Source organism: Ovis aries, chromosome 11, assembly GCF_016772045.2.
Source record: "Ovis aries strain OAR_USU_Benz2616 breed Rambouillet chromosome 11, ARS-UI_Ramb_v3.0, whole genome shotgun sequence".
Taxonomy (NCBI): domain Eukaryota; kingdom Metazoa; phylum Chordata; class Mammalia; order Artiodactyla; family Bovidae; genus Ovis; species Ovis aries.
Window position 1 is genome coordinate 13,256,591 of NC_056064.1, and position 14,816 is coordinate 13,271,406.

The 14,816-nt window shown below is 41.2% G+C and overlaps 1 protein-coding gene across 6 annotated transcripts in view; it reads right to left on the bottom strand.

Moving 5' to 3' along the window:
- The window catches only part of ACACA (acetyl-CoA carboxylase alpha), a 288,377-nt gene that overhangs the window by 120,312 nt on the left and 153,249 nt on the right, over positions 1–14,816 (bottom strand). For all 6 annotated transcript variants that reach the window (NM_001009256.1, XM_042255219.2, XM_060394702.1 and 3 more), the window contains 3 exon segments: positions 10,511–10,629; positions 12,482–12,571; positions 13,605–13,718. In NM_001009256.1, the coding sequence (NP_001009256.1) occupies positions 10,511–10,629; positions 12,482–12,571; positions 13,605–13,718 (323 nt within the window).

Sequence of the window (14,816 nt, forward strand, 5' to 3'; positions counted from 1 at the left end):
TGGAAAGGGTCAAAGTGTATTTACCACTTTTTTTCAACAGCTCTATTACCAAAAGTAATGCAGAGTAAAGATGAAAGACAGGCTCATGAAAATTAACTGAAGCTGTATAATATGGTATATTATCTTAAGCTTCAACATGAGGTATAATTCTTGACAAGATTCTGAGAGCATCTTACTTGCTCCTGTTTTACTAAAAATGCCATAAGGAGGTTCAGAGAAGTTGATGCCACAGCCTTTCCCTCATTAACTGATCTTCTAGGATGTGTGAGGAACCTAAAAACTGTCCTCTAAGAAAAGACACCAGGAATCTGGGTTTCCAAGCACCTTTTCTAGTTCTCTCTCACTCCACTCCTGTAGAGCGGGGGGCGGGGGGGGGGGGGGTTTGGGGGTGGTGTAGGAAAGACAGGTATTCTGTGCTATAGGAGCTTAAAGCTAAAATCATGCAGGAAGCTGATGATTAATGACTCCCTGATTAGACTAGTATAAACTATTACAAATTAATCTTTTTTTAAACAAAATTAATTTAGGGCAATCATGACATTTAAACATTTAAAATCTCTGGGCCTTCCATGAATACAGCCTTACCTAAATTTGGCAAGCACTAGAATTTCCTGATAGAGAATGCTTCTGAACCATGAGAGGAACACTAGGATAGAAATGGAAACTGTGAAGCAAGTCTCTTGCATTCTCTTTGGTCTTTACCACCAATGCTTTTCTCACCCTTTAATTTGACATCAGTCATTTCCTCGACTGAAACAAACAAACAAACCCAAATAAAAGCCCTTATTTTCAATGGTAAAAGGGAAAAGTTACACTCACCACCCACAATTTAGGAGTCCTGTAAGGGGGCTGATTGGTTGATATCTTAACCTTCTAACACTCTTTTATCAGCATTTAATCATTGTTGGGGTTTTCTGGCACACAGAGGACTTAATGGGCAGAACAGAGTGGGTGGTGCTGATGATATGTGGGAAGGAGGAGAGAGGGAGGAAAATGATGCACTTTCCACGGCAGTGAAAGGAGCAGAATAGACTGAGCTGGCCATATAAATAAAGAGTGGTGACATATCACTGCACACAAACTGTATACCTCGCGTGATTTGTGAGTAGCGATGCTCTTTGCATCAAACCTGTATCACAGAGCGGATGCCTAAGGCAGCAAGAGCAACCTCTGAGTGCAAAAACCTGCACCTTTGCTCTTTGGATTCTTTCCGTCTCTCTTAGGGGGAAGGGGTTTCATTTTACAAGAGGTCCTTCGTTATCATGTACTTGGTCCTCATCAGCAAACAACAAGCACTCGTGGGTTCTAGAGAAGAAGCGGGAAACTAATAGGAAATGCTAATGAGAATATAGGAAAGTCCTCCTTTTAAGATATAAAGGATTCTCAAGAAAAAGGCCACCTGCACAGGCTCTAAACGATAAACTTCAGTTCAGAAAGAAGGACCCTACAAACAAAGCATCTCAGGCTCCTTCACATCCAGAGTTCGGGGATTCAGAAACCAGGGTAATCTCTCTCAACTGTTAACCAATTTCTTACACTAATAAGATGGTCTCACTGCTTCTGTGGCTCTCTACTGGAATCCCTTAGGGAGTCCTTCCCAAGATGAGGGCCAAGTTTTCAGCAGAAAAGGGCCTGAATTGAAAAGAACGCCACCAACAAAAAGACAGCCCTTCTCTATCAGCAATCCGCTAGCTCGCACAGGGAGCCCCCTGCTGCTTTGTTATAGAATCGGGCACCATCTACGCAGTATGGGGTAAGAACAAAACTCCCAACATCTCCAGTCTTTAAAGGACCGGCCTCAAATCGATCATGTAGGAGGTAAGTTTAGAGTCAGTTTATCCCCTTTGGTAGAATAAGAATCTGTGGGGCTGTTGGGGAGATAAGCAGGGAAGGTTAAACTCTTTACTACAGAGTAAACACTTAGCCGTGTCCATAACAATCATTTATACATTTTGTTACTCTATATAGGGGCTGTTTGATCAATTTAAGAAAATGACCGATGTGGCATACTGCACACTATTGTGATACACCAGAATGCTCGATCAGTGGTCTGCACAGAAATCAACCACCAACGTGGAGATTGTATATGAGTCAAATATTCCATTTATATAGCTGAAAATAAAACAAAATCTGCCACATTTCACTGCATTCTCATCATGCAAAAATAAACAAATTGCTCAATCTCTGATAGGGCAATCAATTGCATTCTCAAATATGAAAAAAAAAAGAGTATAAATTCATTTGTAAGATATTTGCTGTTTAGGTCTTCAGAGAACTTAAGATGATGAATCTTCACTCACTATGTTTTGAAAAATATTAAAATCATTTTCCTTCTAGGAGATTAGCTCCATTTTACAGATGTGGTAACTGAGAAATCAAAGGGGATGTTTTCCAAGGACATTGCTAAATAAAGTGTCATAAATCAGAATCCAACCCGGCATTTTCTCACCTCAGCTCCAGAGGTTAGCATTCCACATCGATATAGACTAAATTTAAAGGAGGACAAGAGAAATCCTTTGAATGCTGAGGTGCTCAGCATTAAGTCACCTCTGATTTTATCGATCTGCCTGCCTAGGATGGCTGGAGAGCCTGCTTCAATATGAATGCAAAGTCAGAGTTGCTGCCGGCTGGCTGAATCCTCTTTATTTAAGGAACACTGACTTCTCTGGCAGTCACAAGTTCTCAGAGCCTTTTACCATCCCTTCCAGCTGAATTTCATTTTGCTGAATTTGAGCTGGTCCTACATAAATCTTTTATCATATAAAAATGTTCCCGATTCTTCTGCCTTCTAACTTGTAGGGGGAAAAAAAGGAGACCCTATAGGAAAATGATTGGGGATGCATGCAAACAAGCAGTGGTTATATCAAGCTGTGACTCAGAGCCAGGATAAGGAAAATCTTTTGAAATCAGGCAGTAAAGCAGAATCATAAGAGGTTGGCTGAATAACCTACTAACTAACAGCAGTACCATAGGAGAAAGAACAATTTGACTGCCTGTGACCAGTGGTGGCCTCCTTGCGTGAACATGTTTCTGCAGAAGAGTCCGAATCAGGAGCTGTAAAACACATCTGAACCATGTATTTCTGTTGGCGTCTCCCTGACCACCTCCTTGCTGTTCAGATGCCCCAATTCCATGGCAGAGCTTTCGTTTACAGTAAAATGATCACTGCTTAATTCATCAGCAGCCCCCTTCCAAGCCCCTTCTTTGCTCTGTTGGAAGGTTCTGCTCTTTCTGAAACGAGTCTGCCAACAGAGCTACAACACATTACTATTGCCTGCTGTATAATTAGCTACAAATCCACAGCACAAAACTATAGGGATTTACAGGTGCCCAGGATTCCGCTTTTCCTTCCGCCTGGAATCAGCTTGTCCTCCTTGACAAGAAGGGACCTTGGGCTACCTTAATGATATATTGAGAGTTTTAAACTTGACTCTCCAAGCTTATGAGTCTAGAGTGCCAAAGCTGAGCCATGGATACCAGAAAGCACGATGGTAAGCACTTAAACGTGCTGAGAATCTTCCCTTCTGCCAGATGCTTGCATCTTATCTGCAGACTCCCTTGAATGAAGGAAGCAAGAGCTGTAGGGGTTTTATTTATTTATAGCTCATTCTGGCCTGCCAACTACAACCAAGTGCTCCCACTGCTAAAAAATGCTACAAATTGGATGACTTCTGCGTCTCTCAGTACAAGCCAAAGAAGGGTTCTAATCTCTGGGTGTCAAAGATTACCAGGATTCTCAAGAATGGCAATGGGTCACTGATGAGTCCCATGGTAGGGGCTTCTGATTTCTAAACTTCCTCACAACCTCCTTCATGAAAAGAAGGTCCAGAGGCCATCCACCTACAGTGAAACTGAAGGTGTCAGGAGCCTAAATACAGTCGTGACCGAAATGTGCTATCAGGGGAGAACATAGCTGATCTCTTCTGGATGTGAGACAAGAGAAATGGAAAGTGTTTGAATGAAAACATTCTATCACAGGGGGCCGAGTTCACAAGGAGCAAATAGCAGAGAAAGTGCAGTGCAACTCGAGTTACCTTAAAACATGGATTTCCGTCTAAGAAATCGGTCCTCACCCATTATGCATGTACAGAAATACACAACAAATTGTATTTCCATCTTCCGATTCAACTGTGATGCTTCTTATCGGAATCACAGATGAAAAGTTTCAAAAGGCAAACTGTTCACTAATAGGTATTACTTATGAAAATCATCCGGAGTTTTAAATTTCATACTCTCAGACTGCCATAATATGCACAGCCATATGCATGGCTATAGAGTTTATGGGATAATATACTTTACATATGTTTGCATAAATATAGTTATATTTTAGAAGATGAAATACACAGGCTGCCTTAAGAGCCTATTTGTTTCCAGATTATTCTGAGTTGCTTAATATGTCCAAAGCTAAGTAAAATTGTGAACGTCAAACGATTCGATGAATCGTCAAAAATACATTTAGGATGAGGCTTTAGTGTAACAAGCTTTTCTACCACCAGCACAAGAGAATGATAAAACTATGGATTCAGAATAATAAAAAATACACAACTATGAGTCTAAACTCTGGGCCTCCCTGGAAAAAGACAGAGAAAAGGGAATACTGAATGATAGCAGTTTGAGTTCTAGGATTAATCCATGCAAAATACTGGTTGAACTCAATGAAGAGCTGGCTTGATGGAATCTTAGACAAAAGAATTAAGCCCTAAAAGTCTGCATGATAATAAAATGTTCTCTCAGTGCGGATCAGCTATGATGACTATGCCTGCACCAAGAAAATGACTAAAAGAAACCCACTCATTTCTCTCCAAAAGACTATTGCTAACTGGCTACAAATTACCTTAAAAAAAAAAAAAATCCAAAATCTCCTTCCCTCAAAAAAAAAAAAAAAATTCACATACAATAGGACATAGTCCTTACTTGCTAAGAAGATAAAGAGGGAAGAAAACACACACATTTCTCATATATATAGGTGTTCCATATACACTGGTTTCCTACTATGTTTAAATTAGGAATTTAACAAGAAGGGGAACTTGATAATATCCGGATACTCTGGTAAGACCTGAGGATGCTAAGTAAGTCCCAACTACAGTTCCCTGCCACTCTCTTCCCCCGCAAAACTGGAACTCTTGCATGGAAGAGCAAGAAGAAGATAATATACCTTAGCTGAAGCCTACCTAGCAAGAAGGATGATAAGAAAGGTCACAGAAATAAGAAATGGTATTTCTGTTAAATAACTGTTTAGTCATGTGATGCCTTTCCTAACACTGAGAAGTGTATTAGGAAAAAAAAAAAAACACAGTCAAATTATACTGAAACACACAGTAACTAATTGTCAAACAAGTTTCAGTACAGCAAAACAAAAAAGCCAGAGAGTTATGCCGTGCGACACTGTACCTAAAGTCAATAATATACTATATACTTGAAAAGTTAAGAGGGTAGATCTCATGTTAAATGTCCTTTCCACAATAAAATGTTTTAAAAATTTAAGTATTAAAAAACGTCAAGCAATACAAAGTATCTCAATAAATTTAAGCAAAAAGGCACCAAACATGTCCACCACATGCTAATTGCCCAAGTGTGCTGAAATAAAAAAGAAGCGGGTGTCTTCTCTCTTCTCAGAGGCTGCTCCACTTATCTGCCATGGCAGCTGCTTGTGTTTTGCCTACTTCTCTAAAAAATCAAAACATGTACAAATGGGACATGGTCTTCAATGCAAGTGGCCTCTAGGGCATTTTCCTGAAAAAGTACCCTGCTGTTGTCAGTCTGCAGACAGAGAGCCATGTTTCATCCAAACCCACAGGGGCTAAATCACTAGTCAAAGACAAACTACAGGAATGGAATTCCACAAGATGACCCCGTACCCAACAAGAGACTGTAGTCTTGCTTTGAAAATACAGCATGGAAAGATACTCCCAAGGACTTGCTGGATAGGTTTAGTCTACTTCGAAGGAATGCCTGGCTAGGAATGGGAAGACCAAGTATCAGGAAAGAAAATGCAAAAAACTGGGTAAAGAATGTATGTAATTTTTTCCCCAAGAATTTTTGGTGTGTTACGAGTACTGGAGTGGGTTGCCATTTTCTTCTCCAGGGAATCTTCCCGACCCAGGGATCGAACCCAGGTCTCCCGCATTATAGACAGACGCTTTACCGTCTGAGCCACCAGGGAAATAATTCAGCATTAGATATGTAAAATGTGTATATTTATATGCCTGTTCTATGTTCTCACTGAATAATTTTTAAAACGTGTAAAATACTGTAGTATATCTACAGTGTCAGAAGTGACTGGTTCCCGTAACCATTTACAAAATAAGCAACATCAAAGTTTGTAAAAATAATTCTTCTAGGGGCACTACCACTAACATAAAACAGAGCACTCAGTGTGATTGTCCTAATTAATTCTTGATCAGTTGAGTTGACTATGTGGCTAGGAAGTGCTGGAAATATGGCTAGTCTGTATTGAGACATGCTGGAAGCAGAGAATACACTCTAAATTCCAAAGAGTTAGTAAGAAGAATGGAAAATCTCTGGTTAATAACTTTTTATTACATATTAAAATGAAACTTCGGATACAATGCATTAAATGAAATGTTAAAGTAACTTTATCTGAGCATTTCCTGGCAGTTATAGTGGTTAGAACTCCATTCTCTCACTGCCGAAGGCCCAGGTTCAATCCCTGGTCAGGGAACTAAGATCCCACAAGCCATGCAGTCCGGTGCAGCAGCAACAACAACAAAATATCATTTTACCTGCTTCTTATTAGATACGCCCAATAGAAAATTTAAAATTATATATATGGCTTGCAATATACGTCCAATATGTTTCTACTGGACAGTGCTGGTCTAGTGGTGAAAGTGAAAGTCAAAGGCGCTCAGTCGTGTCTGACGCTTTGCAACCCCATGGACTATACAGTCCATGCGATCCTCCAGGCCAGAATACTAGAGTGGGTAGCCATTCCCTTCTCCAGAGGATCTTCCCAACCCAAGGATTGAACCCAGGTCTTCCGCATTGCAGGCGGATTCTTTACCAGCTGAGCCACCAGGGCAAGTCTAGTAGTGCTGATTCTCAGCTGCAGATGTTCAACAGAATTATCAGAACAGCTTTTTCAAAAAGGGATCCCCTGGACTCTGGTTAGAAATGAATCAGAATCTTGAGAGCCAGGAACCCAGTAGGTTTATTTTTTAAAATACTTAGCAGCTAATTCTGAGAATCACTAACCTAGAGGTTAGTGGACACAATCAGGTCCTTGAGTTTTACTGAACTGAGAGTGGAATGAACACTGGTAGACAGTCTCCTGTAACTGACTTCTGTAGAATTAGAAACAATAATGCTTATTGCCTGCTGTTGACAACAAGAATAGAAAACAACAAAAGTCCTGAGGTTAGGGAAAAAAGTTGAAACTTGGCTCAAAAATAGCTAAAACTAAGATACTCAAGAATTCTTTCGTAAGGGTGGTAGGTCTATGAAATTATAAAGAACTTGGCTTTTGTCCCCAGTCCCTGGGGGACAGGCTCTAAATCCTTGGAACTTCTCAAGTAATAGAAGTGCCTTCATTATTCATGAGCTCCTTGGATCACACCTGAGTTTACGTTAAGAGATGAGATAACTCAGGACAGGGTCTGCTCAGTAGAAAAACCAACCAGGTGACTAGAGGGTCAGCTGGACCTCTGGGGAGGGGACAGGAGCTGGAGGGTGAGTTTAATCAAGTGGCCGATGATTCAGTCAATGGTGCCATCGTAATGAAATCCTGATAGAGACACTGAACCCTGAAGTTCAGTGGAACTTCTTGGTTGGTGAACAGATTGATATGCTGGGAGGACTAGGTACCCGGATTGTACAGGGAAAGAAGGGAAAAACTGTTTAGGACCCACCCAGACCTCCCAGACCTCCCTCTATGTGTCTCTTCATTGAGTTGGTCCGGATCTGTATCTTTTATAATAAAACTGTGATTATGCGTACAGTACTCTGCTGAGTTCTGTAAGTTGTTCTAGTGAATTACTGAACTCGAAGGGGTCATGGGTACCCCCAAATTTATAGCCAGTTGGCCAGAACCGCAGGCAGCCGGGGAAACCCACTTGTGGCCACATTCTAAAGTAGGGGCAGTTTTGTGAAGACCTGAGCCCTTAACGTGCGGCATCTAAAGCCAGGTGGTAAATGTCAGAGCTGAACTGCAGTATACTAACTGATGTCAGGATAAAGTCATAACTGCAAATTGTTAACAGAAACATTTGTAAGAAAATGTAAGATCTTACAAAACTAAATTCAAGCAAATTTGTAATAAGTGAATAAACTATGTTCTTAAAATTGAATACAGTTTTCTGTAATTAAAAGTTGATCATTCATTTTATGGGCTTCCCTGGCGGCTCAGTGGTAAAGAATCCCATCTGGCAATGCAGGAGACACAAGTTCAATCCCTGGGATGGGAATATGCCCTGGAGAAGGAAATGGCCACCCACTCCAGTATTCTTGCCTGGAAAATCCCACAGGCAGAGGAGCCTGGTGGGCTACAGTCCATGGGGTCACGAAAGAGACAGACACGACTTAGCCACTAAACAACAGTAAATTTTATATTACTAAACTAACAAAAGGACTTTAGATCTAAAACAGCATTAAAACAATTTGGGCATTTTCTCTGGTTTTCACAAAGATTATTTTATCTTTCCTTCTATTTTTTGAAGTCTTTATCGAAGCAGTTACAATACTGCTTCTGTTGTTTACGTTTATAATTCTGTATACATACAACCAAGGAAGACTTTAGAAAGACAGCAAGGCTGCAGCGAGATTCTGTTCAGGTCTCCAGAAGAATGTGTACCCCTTGGATGTTGGGAGGGACAGGTATACAAGTCGTGAAACCATATCAAGAATAATCATACCTGAGTCACACCCCTGAGAAGGAAAGGTGAATAAGATTTCTTAACAGTTCAGAGGCATTCCTCTCAATTTTCCAACCAACTTTCCCTCACCAAACTGGACACAGATCCTCAAATAAAGAAAGTAGGACAGGGAGAGCAATTCAGAAAGACAAGGGGAGCAATGAGGAGGGAAGGAGATCAGAAGCAGCGCTGCAGCCTGACTACAAATCACTGCCCAAAGCAGGAAGAAAAAGCGAATGTCCTGAGAATTACAAAGGGTGGGAAGTATAGTGTGTAGTTCTCTACAATTATTCAAGGAATGCAGGAGAAGAAAGAAGCCCGAGTGCTGAGCCCGTGTGTGCCATGAGTACCTTGCCTGCTCGCTGAAGGACAGCCATTCGTTTCTGGAAAATGAGATTCTGAAATCCACGGAGGCGAAAATGTACTGAGAGATGCTTGCTAAATCAAAGATATATGCTTTTCTCTGCCAGCCATAAGGTATTTTCGAGGGAGAGGAATGAAAGGACCTTCTGAGACAAAGAAGACAAGTACTTTTTTCTGAAGACACGGCTGCTCGGCTGCTGACCTCTGCTGGATCAACGCTGGCATTCAGTGGCCGCAAGGCTCCCGCACACACCTCTTTGTCTCTAGGAAGAGTTGCTATTGCTTTGGGTGAAGTGGCAATTCAGGGCAGAACCATTTCTGTTGTCTGTAACTAAGGATCCCCAAAGACACGGTACTTTGTAACACAGAGTGAAGAACCAAAGGCCATAAAGAAGAAGTGGAGGGGGTGCAGCTTAAGACTGGCTGTGGCTATTTATATTTCCTGTGGTATTACTGAGGAGAATGAAAATACGGAAAGGAGATGACTCGAGGTGGGGATGAAATTCCTAGGTTTTTCACTGCCTGGGAATACGTGCAAGAGAAATGAGATTATTAGAGAAAGTATTTCCATCTTAAAGCCAAAGCAATATTTTGGTATTATTTGTTGGAACTGGCAACAAATTTCCATATGTACATTTTTTTTAAGGGTGGAAGAAAGTAAAATTAATGGAATTAACACGGATTCCATTATTAATGTGTGGAATTAATCACACATTACTTGTGTGAGTAATTTACCTGAATTTAAGTTTGCTTTCTGAAGCGTGATTTTTTAAAACAGAATTTCAACTGCTAAATTTACATGTGTGTTTTTGGAGAGATCATGAAACTGGTTCAGGTTCAACCCACAGCAAACATAAAGGGGAAAAAGGCATTCCACTCAAAATATTTTTATATCCTGTTGACTTAAACTGCTACAAATGTGATTTTCTGGCAAAACTCCAGAAAGTAAAATACCAGTAAATTCTAACTTATAAAAAGAAAGAACTATGCCTCCTTCATGACAGAACACAAGTAAAAATGAACGGAATCCTCTTAACCTCGTATCTAAATTAGACCATACTCTCTCTCTCCAGGTCAAAGATCAAAAAGCAAAAAAAAAGAAAAGAAATAGCTGCCAAGAGGCTCTTCTCTCATGGCTTAAATGTATTCATTGTCTGTTCTACATTTCTAGCTAAAAAAATAACCACAGAGAACATTCACACACATTACCCCTCCCCCTCCCCCAAACTCTCCAGATAGAGCTCTGGTTGGCTCAGGTGCATGCACCCGCTCAGACTCACCTGTTTGGATGTGATGTGGGCAGCATGAACTGGAATTCCACCACGCAGGTGTTGTCCTTCAGCTGCCGGTGTTGTACGCTATTAAGTTCATAGGCGATATAAGCCCTTCGAACATACACCTGGTTAAAAAATAATCCTCAGTAAATACACTTGAAAAGCAGAAACTCAGAGGTGGTTAGCCCAGGGAAAAGACAGTCCTGGAAAGAGAGGGATGGTGCAGAAAGAAGAAGGTGGTCTCTGCTGACAGAAGTCCCATTGCCGAATACACACATACATACCTTGCTTTAATTAATACGGCTGGAGTCTTACAACCATACCCATGACTATAAATGGAAAAGAAGCCAGCCTGCCTCTGCTGGACACCTCTAGGTGTGCTGAGAGCCCCTTACACTAATCTAAACTCGAGAGAAACTGATCATTAGCAGAAGGGCATACAGAACTAGGATTATTAATTCATTACACATGATGACTTCAACAGAATATAACATCAGGGACTTTCCTGATGGTCCAGAGATTAAGAATCCACTTTCTAATGCAGGGGACACGGGTTTGATCCCTGGTCCAGGAAGATCCCACATGCCTCCAGGGCAACTAACCCCATGTGCCACAGCTACTGAGTCCACGTCCTCTGGAGCCTGCACGCTGCACCTAGAGAGATCAAGCACCACAACGAAGATCCCACGTGCCACAGTGAGGACCCGATGCAGCCAAATAAATAATTTTTTCGTAAAAAGAAGATGAAAGCAAACAGGGAGAAAAATGAGAGGTGCCGGCTCTGGGCCACCTGAGGCGTGAAAATACAAAACAGAAACCACCGAAGTACAGTCTCACTCATTCACTATCTCGTATCTTTCTTCTGTTTTCAAACTGGCCCAAATCAAATTTTACATTGTTCATATCACCCAAATCCTCGGCAAAATCTGAAGGCGTAATGTGACATATAATATCTCAAATACACTAACTTGACTCAAAGAAACAGCAACAGGCTATTTCTCAGGAAAACCTGTCAGTTCAACCTCATGAACTTCACAGCCAATTTGCCATGCACACACGATGGAACATGGAATCCTATCATCATGTGAGGTATACAAGGAGACTTTGCATTAAATAGCATAACAGCATTGTAGAACACTTAGATGTTTTCCAATTTTGGTATTTACTGAGTAGGATTCATGACAGTCTCCCCACAGAATACAAATAAAAAGTAACCCAAAGGAGCACGCAGAAGACTGTAGTGGTGTCACACCACACAAAAATCATCTAAGACACTCCTTTTCCTCACCTCCAAAAAACACCTCCTTGGCAAACTTTACAGCAGTATTTGGGGCCTGCAATTTTTGTGCTTAATGAGACAGCATGCTACAGTGGACACAGCAAAGTCCGTGAGTCAGAATGAGCTGGGTTCAAATGCAAACTCTTCCACTTATTATCCATGTGAATACAGACAAGTCACTTAACCTCTCAGTCTTACTTTCTTCTACTTCATGAAGTTTTTGGAGGATTAAATGAGAAAAATAAAGCACCTAAAGCACAGTTCATTAAACTTTCCTTCTCACGCTGAAATAGTTCATAAGTTCATAAGAGCTGCTTGACAATTCAGAATATGACTAGAATCCATTTTACTTGGCCCAAATCATAAAATGGTACGGTTCTGATCAGCCACGTATTTTTCACTTACTGGGTTACAGGGCATCCTCATCACTATGAAATGGAAGGATTCAAGTACTTGGAAAATAGAATTGAAGAATGCTGGTAGCTATGGCTGGAACCCGGAAACTGGTGATGAGTTGAGTTGGCACACTTGAATAAAAGTAAGACCAAAGTCCAGCATTTGTTTTAGAGGAAAAGACTCTACTCTTGGGAACCAACATTAAGGCCAAAGAAGAAAGACGGATAACAACAGCCAAGCAGGCCAGAGGAGTCGGCCAGAAGCTGAGAAAAAGGTGACGTCATGTTACTGTGAGAACCCACCTCCAGAGCTGCCATCCTCACGACCTGGTTGCTGTGATAGAAGAAGTTTGGCAGGACATCAAAAATCGACGTTTCGGACAAGATGAGTTTCTGGAAGGTACAAAGACAAGCTTCAACCATTACCTCCATAAGAGAACAATTCCAATGGGCAATATTTAGCATTAGAAGCATTAGTGAAACTTTGAGCATTTTGCCTGCAAACTTATAAACTTATCTTCTCTTTGCATGAAGTTACCTTCTCTCTGCCTTGGCTTTCTCAGATACAAAATGGGGAAGATAATAATACCTATCCTCAAGGGCTGTCGTGAGTGTTAGACAGTATATGTAAAATTCATAGACATGCATTAACAGTGCATTAATTATATGCTATTAAATGTTTATGGCTATTATTATCTTTTTTGACATACAGCTGAACTTAATGTTTAATATATTGGGTCAGTACTCCGCTACGGTAAACCATAGATTTGAACTCTATTTCAACTGTGAACCAAATAAACAAAAATATCCTTCCCCCGACTCTGTCCCCACTTCCTTAGTTTCCCCAGAAGGAAATCTGAGAGAAAGCTAGAAGATTCCCTTGGCTAGGTATGATAATATTATCATTATTTCCAAGTAGAAAAATACAAAGTAATTCCTGACAAAATGATGTTTAAAACACAAGTCAAGGTTCTTTGAATTAGCAGTAAAATTAGCCAGTATTCTTTTATACAGTTGGCTCTGTACAAAGCTTAACAGTAAGCATTAAAATAAAATTGCATGATTATTTAAGTAGCTTTTCCCCGTTTAACCGATTTATACATCTGATTCAAATATCAGAAATCAACCAGTACCACCACTTCATTGTGTCCTAGAATACTTTCTAGATAAAAGCACAAGAGGTGAAGCCCTCAATAGGACACATCCATCAAGGCCAGCCTATGCAACCTTTAAGCTAAGCCACAATTCTAACAGCATTTTTATGGGGAAAAGAAAAAAGTACAAATCGTCTTATAAAGTCAAGGGATGAAACTTTATTACACAGAAAATCATAATTGACTGAAACTGATTACTTAATTAAACTATGCTTGGGAATAAAGGGGACAGCAGTGCAGAGGGGTAGAAAAGGGCTGTAATGCATGAATACCTGCAGGTTCTCGATGCAGAACTGATGTCCGTACATGTCAATGGCGGACAGGAAGATAGACTCGACTTGGTTGTGGCGAAGCTCATATGATGGCAAATGGGAAGCAATAAGAACCTAGAGTGAGAGCAAAATAAGAGGCGTTAAGTTCCTGAGGGAGTGATTATTCTAGGCTCCCATTAGGCAGCTCTGATACAGAAGCAATAAATACAAATTTGGATGTGCAGACATCAAAGATAAAACAGAGACTAAGTACCACAACTTCTGGGGCCTGTAACAGGAAGCCAGGGCCACCGAGTACTGCGTCTCAGTTGACTCTCGCCATGATTTGCGTAGTGAGCGATCTCCAGTGGGGGGGCCGAGGGAGGGAAGGGAGAGCAAACAACCTCCATCAAGCTCAATCAGTGCCAGTGGTTTAGCCCCGTGAAGCCGCTGGAGCTGAGGACTGCATGACTAGCTGTTAATTGGGAATCAGGTCTGGCAGGGAGCAGCTGTGGGGAAGGTGGACGCTGCCGAGCTAGCCTCTTGTAACGCTAAAGGGGAAAGACAGACTAGGAAAAGCTGCTCCGACAGCTCCAGGTACTCGGTAGAGGAGAGGGCATCAGAATGTGACACCCATACGTGTGAGGGGCAGAGAGAAAGAAAGCAGTGTCGCAGACAAAGAGGGACATGGTGGGACCTGAATACCCTCAGCAGGTCGCTCAGAGGTTCAATAACTTTGAGTAATTCAGTGACATGGATACAATTGTAGAGAAAGCAGAAGGTCACTGAACAGCTTCAAATGCTGCTTCCTTGTCGATGCCCGCACACTGGAACACAAAACACAAAGGGAGTGCCAAACCCTGGCTTCCCTGCTGAAACCTTCTGGAGTGGAAATGCAGACTACAGGGTGAAACTAACTGGACTGCTCTGGGGTTGCGCTGATTGCCAGCACCGAAGAGTCATTTCATCTTTTTGCTTTCCACACTTGATGTTTTGCTATACACTTAAAAGTTTCAGCTGCTCCTAAGCTCCCTTTGTAAAGCAAGAAATATTCAACCTATTGTCTTCCTTCAGGTTCCTTTCCTCCACCTGACTTAACAGGGAATGGTAACAGGACTTTATGGGGGGGGCTCCTATTTTAAAGAAATTTGAGGTTAATCTTTTCCATTCTCTTTAAAAAAGCATACAACACATGAGAACATTTGTCCTGAAGGCAATGAGACATATGTGGGA